The sequence below is a fragment of the Leptopilina boulardi genome, unplaced genomic scaffold, assembly GCF_019393585.1.
Source record: "Leptopilina boulardi isolate dan_hultmark-lab unplaced genomic scaffold, ZJU_Lbou_2.1 LbouV2_119, whole genome shotgun sequence".
Lineage (NCBI taxonomy): Eukaryota > Metazoa > Arthropoda > Insecta > Hymenoptera > Figitidae > Leptopilina > Leptopilina boulardi.
The window spans coordinates 204,741-227,196 of NW_026137662.1; the positions used below are offsets into that span (position 1 = coordinate 204,741).

Sequence of the window (22,456 nt, forward strand, 5' to 3'; positions counted from 1 at the left end):
GAATCGGCATTCAAGATCAATGATTAAACAATTTAACTTTAATACATATTAATTATTATCTACCTCAACATAAGTTTTATTATTAAAAATAATTTCAATTAATCATTTCAATAATTTATAAAGAACCAGTTATAATAATTCATTCCAAACAACACCCAGAAGATATCTTCAATTATATAGAACCACATGGAAGTTAATTTTCGACTACATAATTTAACACGTATGCAAATAATTGCTTTGTAGCGATACAATCTAGAAACACCTGGGGTGCTATTCTGTAATTTCACTTCATTTCACTTTCACTTTATTATCGGTTCGCTTCACTTCATTTTTACTTCATATTCGGTTCACTTCACTTTCACATCACAGTGAAGTGTAATAAACTAAAAGTCAAACCAGCTAAAGTGAAGTCAACCCAAATTAATGTGAAGTGAAAGTGAGGTGAAAGTAAGATGAAGTAGAGGTGAAGTGTAGTAAACTAAAAGTGAAGTGAAAGTGAGGTGAAAGTATGGTGAAGTGTACTAAACTAAAAATGAAATGAAGTGAAGTGAAATTACAGAATAGCACCGTTTTTTCCACCAATGAACAATAATTTACACTATAAATCGAAAAATTGTTTTGACTTGCATCGCCTGTTGCTGAAGGGCCAAGTTGAGAAACGGGATTTTTTTTCCCTCCGAAAAAAAAGAAAATAGAGAGGTGATAGGGCAAACACATAAAGAGCAAAAGACTCGAAAATAGGGGGGAAAACAAAGTACGTGGCTACTACTACAACTCGTGAAAATAATGCGGTCCTTTCGGGGTCTTGTTATTGCCAGACTGAGCATTGCCCGTAACTATCCACATATACACCACGCACACCCTTGCATTCGAGGGCTTGAGGTGGAAAAACGCCGAGAATTTCAATAAAAATTCCATAGGTCAACCGCTGTGTAACCTCTCTTGCACACGCACCGGTTTTTTTTCTACTATACACGACACATCAAATCCGACAAAAGATTTCCCCTTTTTTTTTATTCTTTTATAGCAATTTCAAAAAGCGAATGTTTTACATTCTACATGTTTTAATTGAATGAAAACTTTTCTATTTCTTCAATGATTTACTAAAATTTCGAAAACAGGTGAACTAGATGACACCTTATCGATAAAGAAATTGCAAATTGAAAACAATTAAAGAAAAGTGAAAAATATGACTCTATAGAATGATGTTTGAATGTTAAATTCTTAATTTTCAATTCTTTTGCAAGTTTTTCACTTTCGCACTGTTGTTTATTGAATATATACAAATGCCCTGAGGTTATGCATATGATTAAACGAATCAATTTAATTTTGAAAAATTTTGTTCACCTCATTAATTCAAGATAATATTTACCTAATATATTTTGACAGAAAAAAATGTTTACTTGTTTATTATATATTTGTTTTGAACATATATACGTATAAAGTGCGAAGAACTCAAATTTACCATTAAAAAAGGGCTATAAATTACATAGTCGCAAATTCTCTCTGTTTATAGTTCCAATTTTCGGCAATTTATCAAATGGACATTTAAGCAAAATTTGTAGCGCCAACGGAATTCGAATAATAATTGTGATTCAAATATAAATAATATGAATAGAGATTTTTAAGGGATATTTAAAAATTCAATAATCCATATTTCTAGCTGTCAATTTCTACCATGAAATCGAACTAGATAGAACATAACTGTCAAGATCTTCCTAAATATTCTATGTCGAAACTAAAATAGAATTTATAAAAGCTACCCCGACCTTTCTAAATATTCTATATAGAAACTAGAATAGAAACTAGATAAAAACTAGATAGAAATTCTAGTTACTCTAGTTTTACAAAAAATTTGAAGCAAAAATTAAAATAGTTCCGTTTTTGCTCCAAATTTTTATGAAAACTAAAGTAAAGATGAAAATGGCGCCATTTTTTCTGTAACGTGAAACTAATAAGAGAACTTCTCTTTAAGATATATACGATGTACTGCAAAATGATCTCAAATGAATGGAGAATTGCAAACATGCTGTGGTTACACACAAGATTAGATAATACATATGTATGTGGAGACTAAATCAGTTCTATTGCGTGATGACCCCTACTAAAGTCGAGGTCAGTGTATTTTCGAGCAATATTCAGAACATGTGGAAATCTATTGTTACTTAATATTTCACTAGTAATATCTAATTTTCCCATATTGTTAATTAAATAATTAAATTAATTACTTGAATAAGTAACATAACTTGTATTTTTTTTGTTTTACTCTAAACATTTTAATTAAAATACTCTGAATTATTGAATAAAAAAAAGAAAGAAAATCGTAATTTTTGTGGATATAACACACATTCATTTTAGATAGCATTGATCAGTACCAAAAGCATGTTCCTTTAATACCTTTTCATATGTAAATAATCTGACAGAGTGCCCGCACTTCGGGCACATCCTATTCCGATCAACATTTTCACTTGACTGAATAAAGCACAGACTCATTTCCCGCATTTGAAATAAAATCCCGTTGACGCCCATGAACATTGCCCTCGACAATTGGTCCAGTTTCACGAATTTCATTCCTTATTAACAAAATAACAATTAAAAAAAAATTTAATCGATTTAAAAGCAGAATCTAGTTTAAAAATTATCAATTTTATATCTGTAATTTAGACTATATATTTACAACATTTTCTAAATAGTAATTGTATAGTTGAAATATACAGAAACTAGCTAAAAATGTAACGCTGCGACGAATAACTTCCTAGATATGAAAACTGTCTAGTTTCTAAGTAGGAGAACTGTATGGAAACTATATAGTTTTTGGATAGTTAAACTATATGGAAACTATCTAGACTATTTATAAAGGTTAGGACAGTTATTCTATGTAGTTTTCATAATAATTTTTTGAAATCGATTTGCGAATAGAAAAATTTGCGAAAAAATGGGGGAGTTAAGAATCTCCATTTGTTAGAGTCATGCAATCAATTCTTATATAAGTCTCGTGGATTGGATTTATCGGCAAACAGTGAGCTTTTAACGACGTCTCTAGAAAGGCAAGGTCCGCGTATACTTCGGACCTGGAGGAGCGTGCGGTTAATCTGTTTAATCTAGCGTGCGGGACGCCATTTTGGCCGTTTGCCAGTAAGCCAACCAATACTTGTTACTATGTAACTACAATAACGGAAAGGACTTTGCTGCGACCGTATTTAATGAGCGAACACTGTTCTGTATCCAAATTGCAGAATATTCCAACACTATTCGCGAAACACTATCTTATATATGTTTATGTATTGGAAAATTCACATAATATAATAACCTCTCTCGAATCAAGGACAAAATATTTATTCGGACAAATGGAAGTTCTGTAAAACAAAAATTCGACTTTTTACGAATTCTGTCAAATATAAATTATAAATAAAATTCTTTTCAAAACTAGAAGATAAAAACCTTTTAACAATTGAGAGTGTATTCTATACCATGTATATTGGGAGAAATTATTAAGGTTCAAATCAACAGACTCAAAATGAAGTAACGAACAAGGAAAATTGAGAAGTAGTTGTGAGAAAGTTTCTCGTTGTCGATGTTGAGAGACTGGAAAGTTTCCGTTCAAAAGAGACTCCGATTGAGAATCAACGCCACCCCCTTCTATCTCTCTCTCTCTCAACTCGGAAGTTTCCACTTTCAATTCGACTACTAGTTTCCGGTGGAGCAGCTCAACCATATTTGCCGGACTGTTTGTTTCTCCAATTGTTAATACAATCGACAATTCAGTGTACAATCAGGTGGAAAAAAAATTCTCCAATTGCCACTCGTTTAATTACTTCCTTTTCACTCCAGAATGACAATTTTCGAATTTTAAAAAACAGATTACAGAATAAAAATTGAACTGGATTTCTCTATTAGACTCTTTGAAATTCGCGCAATACTATAAAAAAAAGAAAAACGAAACTAAAAGTACATATATGAAGGATTAAAGATAAAACATTTAAAAATAGAGGGAATCCTAAAGTGGTTCCTGAAGTTTGCAAAATTTAAAACTGGAAGCGTTGAAGCTTTCTAGAAGGGTCTTTAAATTTTATGACTTCTAAAGTTGCTGCATTGAGGCTTGTAAGCTTTCCATTAAGCACAACATCGCAGAGGAAATGTTATAAAATTTAAAGTTTCCAAATTTGTTCTACAGAATATAAAAAAAGTTACGTATTTGAAATCAGACACATTTGTCACAAAAAAATCATTTTCAAGTGAAAATATAAATTTAGATTGCGAACAATAATTATTGTGTACATATATTCCTATTTCTTTATTGTCTACAATTCCGAGCATAATCCAAATCTAGTAATTATAGTGTATACTGGAATCCAATTAAAAGGAACGAAATTCAAACTTCCAAAGCCATGGAGAAGTTGTATTGCAAGAGAGAGAAAGAGAAAGAGAGAGAGAGAGCTCTATGAACTATGATGAGATTAAGAGCAATCAAGATCGAATGTTCAATTCAAAAACTTTTTTATTTCAATAAGACGGCGAGGGGAAGTTCCAACTCTCAGCTAATTTAAATTCAAAGAAATCAAAAAAATCTTTTGCATGCTTCGTTTAGCACGAGTTATGTAATAAACTAAATTCTCAAAACTACCATATTAATTTTAACGATCCACTTTTTCTTCTTTTGATTTTAATGTGTTTTCCATTGAAAAACTAGATAGATTCTATCTAGCAAAACTATTCTAAATCTATTCTAAATAATCTATGCACTAGATAGTTTCTATGTAGTTTAACTACCTAGAAACTAAATAGTAAAACTGTATTGAACTTTCTGAATAGTTTCTAAATAGTTAAAATATCTAGAAACTAGACAATCTAACTGTCCTGACCTTTCTAAATAATCTAAATAGTTTCAAAATAGTTCAACTATCTAGAAACAAGAGAGTCAAACTGTACCGCAACCACATAGAAACGAGAAATATTTTCCACACACGCACACACATTATTTTCAAATGTTCTTTAATAAAAATTTAATTTTAAAATAAAAAAGAACTAAAAAAAGAAATGAAACTAAATAAAAAAAGAGTGTTAAATTATCCATAGGCATGCAAATTGAAATCACTCACCATGCTGACATCGATCGCCACCTTTGCCAAGAGGGCATTGACACCTCTGCCTCAAGGACTCTTGCTTTCGTCTCGACGTGGCGAAGTCGTTTCCTTCGAAAAGGTTTTCCTCCCCCTCGTCGTCTTCCTCGTCGTCATCGTCGTCGTCACTTCGAAGTTCCTCTATGTAACAGTTGCCTCCAGGTCCACATTCCAAAGAACAAGTAGATTCGGTACTCAAGACTCTTTCTGTCGTTGAGGGAAGCTTTTGTTCCAAATTCGGACCCTAAAAGGAGAGGAAGCAAAAAAAAGGCAGTAAGAAAAAGGATTTAAGATGAATATCGGCGAAAGCAATTTTCTTTCAATGCTACCTATCAACAATCCATTCGATTTTTAGTGAATTAAAGGGAACACGTTCTCAAAAAAGGTAATAACTTCTTCGAATAGATTTTCATCATCAAAAAAAAGTTACAAAAAGAAAATAAAAGTCAAAATATAAAAATATGTTAATCAAATTGTAATTATTTTTTTTATCATCGGTCTTAAATAAAGTATAAGAGAAGAATTTTTTTTAAAATTTTTCTTTTCCCCATCTCAATAATGATGATATAAAACTTACTTGTGATGTAGGTCGCAGTTGTGTTCCTTGAGGAATCTCGTTATCTGATTCCTCGTTGCTCGTGAAATTTTCAGTAAAATTTTCCATTCCTGATGAGTCAAGGTGTATCGTAAATGACGATCCACGCATATAAAGAACATCCTCCTCATCTTCTTCGTTGTCATTGCTTAACTCATCACTTTCGAGGTCACTCGTCAATTCCTCAAATTCGCTCGTCGATGGCGATGTTGAATTCAGCTCTACGATAAAAAAAAAAGAATAAAATAACGTATACGATAACAAAAAATTTAAATTTATTTGCAGCTATTTTGACCAAAGTATCCGCACATACATTTTTTAAAATATATACTGTGCTTCCATTTTGACGATAAAATTTTCAAACATTATATGACTCCATAAACTTCTTATATATGTAAACTTCAAGATAAAAATTTACTGTCTCTCTTTACAATTTTCCCGAGACTTTTAAAAATGCGGAAAATATTTAAATAAATGAATCTTATTAAATATTCACTTCGTAAAAAATATTCCCCCACAATTTTCAGTTTTTGGCACAAAATTTCAAATCAATTTTTTTATACTAAATGTTGGACAAATTAATTTTTCGCCATTTCTTCAGTGAGGGGTGACGTAAAGAAGAAACTGAGCAGCTTTTTTTCTGAAAAGCTGTTCAGTATAAAAGGAGATAAGGACCTTTTATTGTTCCCATTGTTCGACTAGATTGTATGTGTGAGGGTTCGAAAGAAGGGACAGAGAGCTATATACATTATTCGAGAAACCCTTAGACATACAACCGGCTTAAAAATACAATACGTTCGGATTAGTTATTTCTTTATTGAATAAATAAATAAAAAAAAAAAAACTCAAGAAGATAAAAATAACACAACTGATATGAAATTATGACATAATTTTTTTAAAACGTTTATTGCACCAAGAATATTGTCAAATTGGTCGAGGAATAAGGGACTTTTAGTTGTAGGTTTTGATATTGTTGCGGAAGAGTTTTGAAATGACCTTTTCAAGAGTGTGTCCTGTTATATTCTAGAGACGAAAACTTGAACAATAAATTTTTCTTAACTCGAATCCACCGAGGCAGCAAAAGAAGTGGAAGGGGGGGATGTTAGATGGACAAAAATAAAGAGAACTGGGAAATCTAGATAACAAAAGGTCGTGCCAAGGGAAGAAAAAGTTCTCAAGTCATTTCGTGAAGATGCTGTCCAAAACTTGTAAATTCAACCTATAAAGTCCAATTTTCCCAACTGAAATATAAACAATCAGTTTGTGAAAAACATTGTCAAATATATTACACATTCTTCATTCAACTTAAAAAAAATTAAATAAATTTTGATTCTAGAAAACAAAATAATTTATAATTTCAATTTAACAATAAAAAACGGAAGACAATTGTTTTATGGAGACCGAAAAAATTACAAAAACCGAAACAAAAGAATTATTATACAAAAACTAATTTTCAAGGGGAAAATATAAATTTTTCTATATGTATGTAGTTTAGGGGAAAAAAACCAGGAAGGAAATGTTGAAATTAATGTTTTTTCCCACTGCATTTGATGAGAAAAAAAAACGATTTTTTTTTGTGAATGCGAAATGATTTTCAATTTTACTAGAATCCTTTTGGGTCGTGTCACCTGTGTTATTCAAACCTACCTCCTTTTATCGATTAGGAGATAACATCCCTTTGGGAATATTCGCTCTGAAATTAAAAAATAGTTCTACAAATCTGCGGCGTAAAAAACTAAAAACCAGAGGCTTTAAAAAAGATTGAAACATTCATGTGAACGAAATATTTTAAAAAAAAGAGAGATAGTCGCCTTTTATTTACGATATTTCTCATTTCACTTTGCTGGCGAAAAAATATTTATTGCAAGTTATCCGTCCTACAGCAAAACATATAAATATATAATTCAAATTGAAATTCCAAAAAGAAAAAGAAATTCCTCAAAAATCGCCTTTTTATTACTGGATTAAAAACTCTTAAAAGTAACTTTTTTTTCTTGAGAAGAAAAAAACATAGTAAACATTGTTTTTTTTCACATCTTTCGGAATAGTTAATATTCAAACTCGTTAAAGTTTCAAGAGGGGGGAGGAAACTTTTTTTTACGAGAATCGAAGCCACACAATAATATTCTTGGATAAAGTGTAGCCTGACTTTTTTTTCAAGACAATTTTTTTCGCATAATCTGCTAAAACCTCGAACGAAAGTTTCCAAACGCGCAAGATGGCTGAAGCGGGAATTTGCGAGTTAGGCAAATCCATTTGAGTTTGCAATTTAATGCGTCTGACGAATAGTTGAGAGATACGTCGTCAAGTGCATAAGAGAGAGAGAGAGGCAAAACTAGTTACGACCCCGGTCGTCATTTTCTTGGATATTCTCTAACTACATAAGAGAAAATTCTAAATGCATTCACTATGTGTGTGCTTCCCTATGTTCTTCTTTATCTTACCATCGCGACAAAGAAAAGATAACACTTTTCTTTTTGCATAAAAAATCCATTCAAAATTGTAAATTAAGTTTTTTTTTTAAATCTCGGATCAGATTTCTCAAGAAACTTTCGAGATTGAAATAATAAAAAGACATTTGTTTTTTAATTTTAATTAAATTAATTACTTATTATAAATTATTTTTAATCTTAAAATTTTGAAATCATTTTTCTTCTTATATTGGATAAATTTTTAATTCTATAAAAATTCAAAATGCAAAATACGAAGTTAGGAAATTTTTTTTATTATAAATATGCAAAAGGTATAGAGATTCATACCGAAAAGAAACAAGAAAGATGAAGAGACATTTCAAGGTATATTGCAATGAAAAACAATAATTTATTTTCCAGAAAAAGCAGTATAAAGCTTCTTCTTGGCAAATAAATATTTTTCTGCTTAAACGAATCATTATTTTTTTTTTCACCGCAAAATTTGCATAGAGATTAAACCTAGCGAGGCAACGTAATGAATTACCCATCCGGATAAAGTTCCTTCCATCCGGTTGTAAGGAAAAGCATCGAAAAAACTTCTATTATTATAATTTAGAGCATTATATATACACGTAGAAAAGAAAAAATAAATTTCTCTAATACAGTATGATTAAATATTTTTAATTAATTTAGAACACTAATTTCGATAAAATTAGTAATTAAATAATTAATTAATTAATGATTTATTTTTACATATAATATATTCTATATTGAATAATATTCTCATTTTAAAAAAACTATTTTTAAAAATTATCTTTTATCGAAAAGAAATATATTGGAGAAATTTACAATCCTATATTTGGAGGACGTTATATGGGCATTATTTTAAAATTATATTGATTTAATTTAAAACCTTTGATAAAAATAGAATCTAAAGAAATCTTCATTAAAAGGGCTTCATAACAGGTCACTGGTTAATTGTTACGCTTATAAATTAAATACTTTTTTATTGGAGGTCACTTTACTTGAATTATATTAAGTTCAGTCTATAAAAAAAAACCCAAGAAATAAATTATCTCCATAAAGTATCGCAACAAACACCTTGATGTAGTTTATTATTATATTATTTTATTACTCCATTTACTCTTTTCATAATAAAAAAAAATTTGATAACTGAATTTTATAATATATATAATACTTTCTTTAAAAGCTAATAATAAATAATTAATTTTTTATAATTTAATAATTATAAAATATAAATATAATATAATAATTATAAAATATTTTTTTCTTCTATGTATAAAAATGAAATTTTTTGTTTTTCCCATTGAAATTAAATTTGAAAATGATGTCATTTTTATTGTATCGCGAAATGTAAAAATCGAAAAAGGATAAAAGTTTATTTTTACGACTCAGTTATAAAATAGAGTAAAAACTTGGCAAGTTTTTTGGGAAATTGTTAAAGTTGAAAGTCGAAATCATTCATATTTGCTCATATATATTCTTGGGCTTTTATCGTTAGGAACACCCGACGTTTTCCGCTCGGTATGGTAGTAGTAGTGGTGGTAGGTAGTGTTATAACAAAGAAAAACTTTTGTTACTTTCAAACCAAAAGTTTGGAAAATTGCAAGTTTTCCTGAAAGCTATACTAAATTTGTGACACGTGTAAAACATGAATGAAAATATTAAGGAAAAACACTAATAGATACATATATGTTAAAAAAATTTTTCTATAAAGAAATTTTTTATAAAAACGTTGATTTTATTTTTATAAAAAAATATTTATAACAAATTTTTTTTTCCCAAAAAAAATGTGACGATAATAATGAAAAAAATAGTATATTGAAATAAATGTAGGTAGGTGTCTAATTATTAAGAAACAAAAAAAAATGTCAAAAATACGTGGTGAATTTTTTCTTTTTTTTTTATTTACTACGAGCGTGTGTGAGGTGTCGCATTTCAGAAAATTTTTTTGTGGCCCGAGCTTTACAAAGTTGCATGAGCTTTATCACTCAAGGTATCACCATTATGAAGGTTATTGTTTATGACGATAATCCTCAACTCTCAACACTGCTTGATGCAAAAATCATGTCTAGTTTTTCCCCGCTTTTCACACAAAAAAAAAATACCGGACAGAAGAAAAGATATTTATTTATATCGCGATATCAGCAAATAGATAAAATAAATAAAATATATAAAAATAAGAAAAAAATTATTAAAAAATAAATAATCTATCGTTTTTTGTAATTCCTCTAAATTTTAGCATAAATGATTCGACTTCAAAACATTTTCCAATCAACCCATGAATTTTCTATATACAGAAACAGGAAAATTTACCTGATTAATAGTATAACCAGATATAGAATTAATATGGGAGTAAAGTTTAATGTCTTTCGAGGCAAATCAATATCGAAAAAGCGATTTGAGAAGTTTGCAAGATTAGAGATATATAGAAATTCAAGTTTTGATTTTACAAAAGAGGGGGATGAAAAGTTGAATTAATCTTGATCATGAAATGTGGTTTGAAATATATTGAGTTATATATATACGCGCGTTTCAAGAAGAACTTTATTTATTAATATCAAAACTGTCGATAGCTGCTGACAGAAACCTCTGAGAATCTATAGAGACATCGAGCCCTCTAAATCTGAATCAGTCATATTTCACTGATTAGCAGTAGAAATCTACTAATTGCCATAGCGAGAATTGAGCAACTGATAATTAGTAGAAATTTACTGATTCAATTATAGTAAAATATCAATTACCGATTGAATCAGTAATATAAATATATGGCGGCGGCCGCAAAATCTACTGATTTAATAGTTAATTTTAAAGGTTATGTTATATACAAATTACTGTTTTACATAAGTTATTTTCTATTGCTTGTATATTCACTAATTATATTAGTAAATTTCAAAAAATCACTGAAACTTCAGTTAAAATGAAAAGTACTGATTGAATTAGTAAAATTTCTACTGATTCAGATTTAGAGAGAGGGTATGGGTTTTATATATACGATGGGATACTCTCTCGAAAAAAAAGATAGACTTTTGAAATAAACGTAAAAAAAGAAGCTTGGAGAGGCCACTCGTAAAAGTTCACCAGTTCACTAGGCCTTTGTGCTTTATATAAAAAAAAAGTTCGCGTACAATTATGTATGAAAGCCTCATTCACACGAGTTTTCTACTATGAAACTTCAAACTTTTTGTTACATTTCATCCATATCATATATACGCATTAATATTTTTTTCACAAATTTAAAAAAAAGAAGAAATTCTTCTCAAATACAGAAAAAATTTTCAATATTATGAACATTTTAAAAAAATTACTCAATTTTATATGAAGAAAAAACTTAATTCCATATTTCTTATACATAGAGAAATATGAATTTTTTTTATTAATAAAGAATTAAGAAAAATGACTCAATTGCATATCAAAAAAAAAAACTTAAATTCCTTACAAAAAAAATATTAAAAATAAAAAAGACTTTTTGTGGTATAATAAAAAATAAAAAAGAACGGGGAAAAAAATGTAAATATTAACTGTGAATCCCAGCTGATTTAAATTAGTATTTTAGTATGCGATAAGACTCATCTTTAATAAGATGAAAAAAATATTGACATAACAATTACACCGTTCATCGCTTTTGTGCGTCAGAATTATTGCTGATAATGAACTTTAAACAAATGCTGTTAAAACTTTTGCAAAAATTTTTGTGATAATTATAATAATAATAAAAATAATAAATTGTATTATAAAATATTAGAATATAGAATATAGAGAAAATATTTTAAAAATTTAATTTAGTATGAACTTATTTTCTAACAATTGATTTAATAAAGTTGATTGTAACTGTAATGTGTGTACACTTGTGAATCATCGTTTGAATGAACACTGTCTTGTGTGAGTTGTTTGTGTACACAAACATGAATGAGAATAAAGAATCAAATGAGCAGTGCAGTGGCAAGTTAGAAGGGAATTTCCACTTAGCAAAATACAAACATGCAATTCCTTATACGTGAGCATTTCTATATAATTCTGCACACTTGCAGTTGTCTGCAAATAAATATATAATATTACTATATACTTTGAAACGAGTAAATCCCTGGATGAAGGAAAGTTAGTGATTCCCCGAAAACAAGATGGCGATTTCTTTTCATCAACGTTCCTATATAAATTCTTATCCAGCTCCGAAAATTATATCAAACTCGAACTAACTGTAGAAGCAGCAGTAACATTTGGTAAGCTCCATTTAATTATACATTTATATATATTAAACTTACTATTGAAATATTAATTAATATATTCAAATATTAACACAAAAAATAACAAACAAATTCATTAAATTAAATGATATGAAAAACAATATATTATAAATAAAATGGAACAATACTGCTTCATTTTATTCAGAGGTAGCGATTCATTAATAATAATTTCAAAATTATTTAAAAATACCCTTGTAGATACAAAGGTATTTTTAAAAACAATATAAAAAACAATTGTCAGGTAAATCCAAAAACAGTAATTAAATAATAAAAATTAAACACTGATTTTAGAAACAACAGTAAAATGAAGTGCACTTTGGTACTGGCTCTCGTAGCCACATGTTTGTCTTTATCCCTTGCACATCTTCCAAAAAGACAAGGACCACCAGTCTTGATTGTAAGTTGAAACATTATTCTAGATTACAAACAAAAAATATTATTTCGAATATATTGCGCGCTGCAGTGATGGTAACCAATGAAATCACTGTGAGCTACAATGAAGGAGGAGCATCAGGTAGTGCACAGTGTGACAAGTTACCCCCACTCTTCGCAAGTACACTGCGTAGTTGTAACTAGAATGAAATTTAATCCATTGTAGAATCGTCCACCACCACCTAAACCGCATCGCTATGCAAGAGAAGCCAATCCTCAAGGATCAGTCAGCGCTACAGTTCAGCAACCATTGAGTGGTCCAGATCGTCGTCCGACTTACAATATTGATTACAACCACAAAATTTGGGAGGGCAAAAATGGACACGTTTCAGCCTCAGGCGGTGCTGCCAAATTTCCGGGTCAGAGATGGCAACCTCAAGTTGGAATCCAAGGACAGTGGCGATTCCGAAGAGAAGCAAATCCTCAAGGATCAGTCAGCGGTACATATCAACAACCATTGAGTGGTCCAGATCGTCGGCCAACTTACAATATTGATTACAATCACAACATTTGGGAGGGTAAAAATGGACAAGTTTCGGCAAGTGGTGGTGCTGTCAAATTACCTGGGCAGAGATGGGAACCCCAAGTTGGAATTCGAGGACAGTGGCGATTTCGAAGAGAAGCTAATCCCCAAGGATCAGTCAGCGGTACATATCAACAACCATTGAGTGGTCCAGATCGTCGGCCAACTTACAATATTGATTACAACCACAAAATTTGGGAGGGCAAAAATGGACACGTTTCAGCCTCAGGCGGTGCTGCCAAATTTCCGGGTCAGAGATGGCAACCTCAAGTTGGAATCCAAGGACAGTGGCGATTCCGAAGAGAAGCAAATCCTCAAGGATCAGTCAGCGCTACAGTTCAGCAACCATTGAGTGGTCCAGATCGTCGGCCAACTTACAATATTGATTACAATCACAAAATTTGGGAAGGTAAAAATGGACAAGTTTCGGCAAGTGGTGGTGCTGTCAAATTACCTGGGCAGAGATGGGATCCCCAAGTTGGAATTCGAGGACAATGGAGATTTTAATCAGAAATATGATTCTGAAAATAATTCAGTATTAAAGACTGTATCCTTCAAAAATTGTATTTTTTAAATTTGTAAATAAATTATAAATCATTTAATAAATTAACCTTGTGTAGTTAACGAAAATTGAAAAAGCAATAACCTTTTTGTATGAAAAATGGAGTTAAATAATTTGAAAAATTTTGAATTGGATAAATTCCCAACAGAGTTAAATATCTAATTTCACCACTTTTTTTAAAGGGAAAAATTTACAAACCTTTGATAGAGTATATATAGCTTTGCGAAAGGGAACTCCTATAGTTTTGTTGAGAGGTCAATACCAGTGAAACTGTGAACGGCCAGGTTGGCAAACCACTCGAGTCTAGAATGTCATCCGTTCTACAAAGTGGACTACCAACACACAACATTTTCGAAAACAAACACAGTTACATTTGGTCCCGGAGGTGAAGCTCAGAAGCCACCGGATGAGAGATGGAAACCTCAAATCGGACTGCAACTTGGCTTCCGTTTCCGTCGACAAGCCAATCAGAATGACTCCCCCAGGGGGTCACGAGCGTTTAGGTGCAAAACCTGATTAATCGAGTGAAACAAAGGCCATCCAACATTCTCGACTAATGACTCACTGTTCGCAAATAAACAAATTTACTGATTTTCAAAATTACATAATAATTATTTTTTGTTAATTTGTCCTATTTTAATATTGCGATTCAAACAATATTAGGCAAATAGAGGAAGAAGAAAAATTGAAATCAGTCAAATGAATTTTCAGGCGCATATAAAAAAAAATTGAAATTCGATAAAAATGAAATTTCGTGCCACTTTTTGCGAATATTCAGAGAAATGAAATTTCACGCAAATGAAAATGTGCGGATATATATATAGATGATTTCGGACATATGAATAATAATCTGTTAAAATGAGATTTTGAAAAGATGGCTTTTGTCGATTGATTATCACTTGAAAAAATTGAAAAACAATTTAAAAATTTTTTCATATCGTTTATACACATAAAGTGATAAAATACTCCCCAAGCATTCATAAGAAAAAAACTGTTTAAAACTCGCGCTTACATTCAAGTTAAGCGTATTAATATTAATCACTCGTTATAGGGTTTTATAAAGTTCCCTATATTTACCAACAGATTCTCGAAGGGATTTTTTTTTATTTAAAATTGCTACTGCAAACTTTCTCCATGATAGAAAATTTAATTTGTACGTCCTGAGCAGGGATTTTTTTTATGAATAGATTATTTCTGTCTGCAGTAATATTAAAAAATTTATTATTCTCTATAATTAAAACAGAAATCATTAAAAAAAACTATAAAAATAATAATTATTATTATAATAAATATAATAAATTATTATTACACGGAAAGAAATGCTATCGAGCCATAAATTTGTTAGGTTATATTAGCCATGTGAAGTCTGATTCAGACATCTTGCTCTTTGGAAGTACTATTCGTTTGTTTGGATTACCCGAACTGTATGGCAGTAACAGTTCCATGTTAATTCAGTTATACGATATGACAGAAACAGCAAGAATTATGGCAGAAAAAACGAAAAATTTCTTTCAGTGTATTATTCCCGCTTTTAAAGTTATTGGCATATTGCAAAGTTGTAATTTGAAAAGAAATTGAATGAAATCAGTGACGGTGTCAATATTAATATACTGTATGACTTTATGTGACTTAGTTGCGATTATATTTCATCCGCAATCGTTTGTGCTTGGGAAAACACTTTTCGTAGATGTGGGCATCCGATGACGTGAAATAAATGCATTTCCAATAATCTTCCTCTTCTTATTCCACGTCGACGTGACACCCTGTTATTTCGTACATCCCCTTCAAAGCGTCCCGCACGTGATATACGATCTACAATGTTTCTAATTTTTTTTTATCACCCACATCTAGGCAAAATTCGCGTGTTTGGAATTTTACCAATTACATTCTTTTTTAATTAACAAAAAGAAAAAAATAGTATCAAATATTTTTAATAAAAAATTCTGTCAGTTTTATTTTCAAACAGAAATATAATAGAAAACTTAAGTATTTTTCACTAAAAAAAAAAATAACTTGGCAAAATAATTTTCTATTTTATTCTCTTTAGAGACCTAAAAGTTTGCAAAAAAAAACTATAAAATTTCAATTTTCATTAATATTCAGAAAACAAACATCAACTATTTCCAGGAATGTATATAAGAATAAAATGGCATTAGTCAACTGATCCAGAGATAAATCAAGTGATCTATTAGGACACGTTATATATGTAGTCTGACGAGTGGCTTCATGTCAAAGATCAAGTAAATGATGATGGATCGCGTTTTAGTTCTATACCATGAAACTCGGGGAAAATCTTTCAGACCTGTCGAGATGGCGAAAAGCAACGAAGAACTCTTTCCAAATGTTTTTTTTTTTTTTTTTTGCTGATTCACACACATACACGCACACTACAGCAAAGAAGCAATTTGTCAAAATACCCTCTCTTATGCTTTTTCACTAAATAACTATTTTTCCCCCATTTTTTGTTTTAGTTTTCAAACTATTTCACCTGGAATTTCCAATATATGCCTATTTCTTCCCTTCTGTGAGCTGAATGTTTAAGTCAATACATTTTTTTCAAGGGATCAAGTTAAATAAAGAAAAAAATTAAATTTTTTCTAAAAAAAATACATGTAACAAATCCTTTTTCTCCGTGTAATTAATTTATAAGATAAGCCTTTCAACGTGTATCGTCTTTAATCAACCTTAACCTTTATAAATCGACAAACTATTGATTTTTGGGGCAACTATTCCATTCGAGCGGAATATCACTTCTAATATCGTTTCAACTGGCAATTTTCAAGAAAGGAAAATGAAATCAACTCGAGACATGTATTTTCGTGAAAAATTGGAAATTTCAGAGGAGAGAGAAACTCGTCTGGCCAATGGAGTGTGGATATTTTCACAGACGAAGTTCCCGTCCTCTATATATATACATTTTGGGATCCCTCATTCGACAAGGTGTGGGGCATTAGCTTCGGATATTTTTTGGTAGAGGGTCGACTCGACGAAACGATTTTATGACGTGATGAAAGGCGAGAGAGTGAAATTGAGTTCGACATGGTCTCGGCGAACGTAAGTGAAATAAAACAAGAAAAAAAAGAAAGTAAAAGAGGAAGGAAGGAAAGGATGAACCGGGTCGAAGATGAGAGCGAAGGATCTCGCGTTTATCTCAGTTGAATGAGCCTGGGGCCAAGACTCAAGTAATCCGGATGGAGTCTTTCTTTCTTTAAGAGGAAGAGTTCGAAGAGTCCTCTCGATGAGAGATAGAGAGAAGAGTATATACTCTATGGATAAGTTGGCATGACGATAAATAGAGAGGCTCAAGAAAATAAATAGTCCGCAGAGGCGTATAAATGCTCTAACCACAAAAAAACGGAAAGAGGCAAAGATGCTTTTGGAAATCAAAAAAGAAAAAAATAGAACTTCTAAGACTCTCTAAGGAGAAAAACCCGTAAACTGAAATTAATTAATTTTCAAAAATATTACATTTAAGTATAAAATATTGTAAAATTGTTACATAATCTGCTTTTAGCAACAAATTAGCGAAAAACTATTGCTTTTCCAATATTCATTATCTGAAAGATCAAATCTAAAACTGCACAAGAATTATTCTGTTTTCTAATTTATAATTTATTCACGAATTAAAAAAATATTTACATCTATCTATTTACAAGATAATCCTCAGTCTTTAATACTGAATTATTTTCAGAATCAGATTTCTGATTAAAATCTCCACTGTCCTTGAATTCCAACTTGGGGTTGCCATCTCTGACCCGGAAATTTGGCAGCACCACCTGATGCTGACACGTGTCCATTTTTGCCCTCCCAAATTTTATGGTTGTAATCAATATTGTAAGTTGGCCGACGATCTGGACCACTCAATGGTTGTTGATATGTACCGCTGACTGATCCTTGGGGATTAGCTTCTCTTCGGAATCGCCACTGTCCTCGAATTCCAACTTGGGGTTCCCATCTCTGCCCAGGTAATTTGACAGCACCACCACTTGCCGAAACTTGTCCATTTTTACCTTCCCAAATTTTGTGATTGTAATCAATATTGTAAGTTGGCCGACGCTCTGGACCACTCAATGGTTTCTGAACTGTAGCGCTGACTGATCCTTGAGGATTTGCTTCTCTTCGGAATCGCCACTGTCCCTGGATTCCAACTTGGGGTTCCCATCTTTGCCCAGGTAATTTGACAGCACCGCCTGAGGCTGAAACGTGTCCATTTTTGCCCTCCCAAATGTTGTGATTGTAATCAAGATTGTAAGTTGGCCGACGATCTGGACCACTCAATGGTTGCTGAACTGTAGCGCTGACTGATCCTTGAGGATTGGCTTCTCTTGCATAGTGATGCGGTTTAGGTGGTGGTGGACGATTCTACAATGGATTAAATTTCATTCTAGTTACAACTACGCAGTGTACTTGCGAAGAGTGGGGGTAACTTGTCACACTGTGCACTACCTGATGCTCCTCCTTCATTGTAGCTCACAGTGATTTCATTGGTTACCATCACTGCAGCGCGCAATATATTCGAAATAATATTTTTTGTTTGTAATCTAGAATAATGTTTCAACTTACAATCAAGACTGGTGGTCCTTGTCTTTTTGGAAGATGTGCAAGGGATAAAGACAAACATGTGGCTACGAGAGCCAGTACCAAAGTGCACTTCATTTTACAGTTGTTTCTAAAATCAGTGTTTAATATTTATTTTTTTAATTATTATTTTAGATTTACTTTGTAACTAATTTAGATTTGGAAAGTAAAGAATTTAAATATTTAAAAATATATAAATATTTCAATAATATTTACCAATTGTAATTACTTCTTCGGCAGTTAGCTCGAGTTTGATAATTTTCATATCTGGATGAGAATTTATATACGAACGCCGATGAAAAGAAACCGGTATCTTGTCCACTGGGAATCACTAAGTTTTCTTCATCCAGGGATTTACTCGTTTCAAAGTATAGTTATAATATGTATATATATATATACGTGGGGGAGTTTATCCGAAGACAGAGCGCAAGTGTACACTACGATAAAGAAATGCATACGCACACTTGGAATTGTATGCTTGTATTTTGCAAAGTGGAAAGTCCCTTCTCTTGCCACTGCTCATTTGATATTCTTTATTCTCATTCATGATTGTGTATACACAAACAACTCACACAAGACAGTGCTCATACAAACAATGATTCACGTACACACATCACCGTTATAAACACTTTATTAAAGCAATTGTTTAAGAAAAGTTAAAATTAAATTTATCTATTTCGAGAATCTCTACATATTTCATAATATCTACAAATACATCAACAAATAGTATTATACTATTGTTTTGTATTATTATATATTATAACTGACTGTTTTCGAGAAACACGGCAAATATATATAATACACAAAAAAACATTTTGAATATATTCTAATTTTAAGAATATTACATACTGAATTTAAGTATAAAATATTTTAAAAAAGTCCATATATTCTAAATTTCAGAATATTTTTTTCGGCGTAATACTATTATTGATGTTGTGGTAAAAAAATGTTTCTAACAAGTTAATTAATTAAAAAAAAGAGGCGTACGCAAGGGGAAAGGGAGGTTTATAACAGGGGAATTACGTTCTATAACGCTAATTTGAAGATAAATCATCATTACACAGAGGGTAAAATAAAAATCCCCTTTATAAATACATATGTGTTTCATAAAGAAAAATCTATTAAATCTAAATTAAATTAAAAACGAAACAATTAAATGACTCACCAGCACAGCTGTATCCATTTTTATGAAGAATATATCCATCTCTACAGTCACACTCGTACATACCATCGTGAAGTTCGTAACACAATTGTTCACAGGGTGAACCATGTCCGCATCTTCCTGCAAAAAATAAAAGCACGAGAAAAAATTAATTATATTTTTCATAATTAGATATAAAGAATTTAAAAAATCGCTTTTTCTTCATACAACTACTTGGTCACAAGTATCTTTTTCTCTTATAAGTCTTTCTTTAGACTTTAAACGTCATCTCAGTGTAAAAAACATCTCAAGGGAGATTTTCCGCTTGAAATGATAATTAAAGGCTTTGAGTGAAAATTGCCAACAATATATATATATATATATTCCATGGAAGCAATTTTCTTTTGCCGACGATTTGATTCTCCCTGACAGTTCTCATAACTTGGCTCTGATCTTTCTTGCGCGACACTCTTAAATGTAAATTTACTGGAAAAAGAATACAAATAATAGTTATTTTCGTATCAAGGGCGCAAAATAGGTGATTGTGGCGAAGGCGAGATTAGAGAAACCAAGGGGACCCGAAGCGCCCGAGGCGAAGCCGAGGGTGCGTAGGGTCGCCGAGGTTTCTTCATAATCTCGCCTGAGACACTATCACCTTTTGCGCCCGTGCTGCGAACAACATTTTTTGTCCTGTCTGCATGGAAAGTGTATTATTGAGTGCATGCAAGTCCGCTTGTTTCAATGTTCCATCAGGGTTGGGAAGATAATATACTTAAGGTAAATTACATGTAGTTGTTTACGTATACTATGTATGTTTATTATGTCACAAAAAATGAAAACAATACATTTTTTAATGGTGCGGGCGCGAATGTATTTTGCGCCCGCTTCTATGACGTCAGCGGGCGCGAATGTACTTTGCGCCCGCATCTATGACGTCAGCGGGCGCGAATGTACTTTGCGCCCGCATCTATGACGTCAGCGGGCGCGAATGTACTTTGCGCCCGCTCACCCCATCTCTGGGCGGGAATCACTTACTTTGCGACCGCCTCAAGTGCACGAAATAACACACTTTCCGTGCAGGTAGGACAAAAAAAATGTTTACTCGACATTCTTTTCCAGGTTAATAATCAAATCACATGAATCAGTCTCCTTTTTAATGGTTCTCAACTTATAATAATAATACTTATTATAATAAGTATATCATTTAATTGACATAAGGACATGCATTAATATACATAATAAAAATTAATAATTGAAAATTAGTTATTAGTAATTAGTCACTTTAATTTTTTATAAAAAAAAACAAAAAGGAAAAACATGATGAAATATATCTAGTAAACAATAATAATAAAAGACAAGGTAATACTGAAAATAAAAGGAGCGTGTTTGAGATAGGGCTTCAAAAGGAATCTGAAGTGGAGATCAAACAAACTCGAGGCTCAGTTATATATAAAAGCCCCGAAGTTTCCATCATTCGTGTCTGAACCCTTAATTAGAGTAACTGTCGCGTAATGATTTGCTTCATTATATAGATGCGGACCACGTTAACCCTCTTGAGTTTTGTTTACTTAAAATATTACTCAATTTGCAATGGGCTCTACATATATATAACCTTGGAAGTTTCAGTAGGTGCATCCTAGGATTAAATATCCGGAATGTTACCCGCCAAACCCCATATTGCCCCAAAACCTTCTCATCGCCTACTCAAAAGCTTTGCTAATATATATATATATATGTATATATATATACATAAATTACTTGTAAACTTCTAGAATATGGACCGTTGTGTAAGTGTTTGTACATTGTACACTGGGGTAAAATGGTATATAGAGAAAGTGCCTTAAACTTGAAATGCAATGTTTGCCCTAAACTCATTGAAGCGTCGAGTGGTAAAGCGTCGTGGCAACCTTTCAGATAGAGAGAGAGAGAGAGAGAGAGAGAGAGAGAAGGGTTTTGCAGCTGAGAATGTGAGAGTTCTACTCAGATACTCTCGAGTTTTTCTTAACAACGCGTTTATGTTCATTTTGCACGTGTAACAACATCACCACTCAGCGCTAAATGTGTAGATGCGTATGCCTATTTTCAAGTTCACAAGATACAAGTACATGCATTTAAAGTTGTCAGATTTAATGCAATTTTTTCACACAGTAAAATATTAACAATTTTTTTTTCATTGGAGGAATAAATAATAAATATTAACAAAAACAAAATTTTTGGAATTTAGAAAAAAAATGAAATAGGATGAATATATAATCCAGTGAAAAATATCTTTCTCTCCTAATTAACTTGATTTTAAAATTTCTCGTTTTTCAAAATACGTATAAACGTATGTGTCGCACGTATTTACACGACAAAAATACGCAGCACCTCTACATATACATATAGTCTCGTTTTATGTGGAACCTCGTTTTAGAGTCCAAAGTTTTGAAGTTTCCTGCCAAGCTTGATGAAGGATGGCGAGGAAAGTAAATCACGAAGGAGGTTAGCAAAATCGTTGAGGGAAACAGCTCTTGTATGCCGAGCTAGAAATGCTTGGATTTCAGAGAGATGATTTATTGAATTCCAGAAATTTATTGTTCTGCAGGAGTCACTTGCTTCATGTAAAATGGACGTAATTGCGCAAAATTAAGAAGAATTATTTATTTCACAATCTTACAGCAAGGACAAAAAATGAAATTAAGAACTTTCTAAATATTTCAAATCATTTTCTAATTCATATATATTTAAAAGTAAAACTTTATTTTAAATAACAGAAAATGTTTATTAAAAACATATTTTTATTGAAGAAAAAAATTATTTTTTTTAATGATGAATGAGAAGAAAAATGAA

At 31.4% G+C, this 22,456-nt stretch overlaps 3 protein-coding genes across 3 annotated transcripts in view; 1 reads left to right on the forward strand and 2 right to left on the reverse strand.

The window, feature by feature from the left end:
• Window positions 1-22,456, reverse strand: part of LOC127283820 (pikachurin) — an 84,850-nt gene that overhangs the window by 44,907 nt on the left and 17,487 nt on the right. Inside the window, exons 3-5 of the mRNA XM_051308915.1 lie at window positions 19,652-19,768; window positions 5,698-5,936; window positions 5,100-5,364 (exon numbers count right to left, since the gene is read on the reverse strand). Coding sequence (XP_051164872.1) covers window positions 5,100-5,364; window positions 5,698-5,936; window positions 19,652-19,768 — 621 coding nt within the window. The remainder of the gene's footprint in view (window positions 1-5,099; window positions 5,365-5,697; window positions 5,937-19,651; window positions 19,769-22,456) is intronic.
• On the forward strand, window positions 12,245-13,956 carry LOC127283905 (uncharacterized). Its single transcript, XM_051309027.1, has 3 exons — window positions 12,245-12,367; window positions 12,683-12,788; window positions 12,990-13,956. Exons 2-3 carry the CDS (start codon window positions 12,696-12,698, stop codon window positions 13,851-13,853), a joined length of 957 nt encoding a protein of 318 aa, XP_051164984.1. The 5' UTR covers window positions 12,245-12,367; window positions 12,683-12,695; the 3' UTR covers window positions 13,854-13,956.
• Window positions 17,497-18,750, reverse strand: LOC127283941 (uncharacterized). The gene is made up of 3 exons (XM_051309112.1): window positions 18,703-18,750; window positions 18,472-18,577; window positions 17,497-18,270 (listed from the first exon to the last, which is right to left on the reverse strand). Exons 2-3 carry the CDS (start codon window positions 18,562-18,564, stop codon window positions 17,614-17,616), a joined length of 750 nt encoding a protein of 249 aa, XP_051165069.1. The 5' UTR covers window positions 18,565-18,577; window positions 18,703-18,750; the 3' UTR covers window positions 17,497-17,613.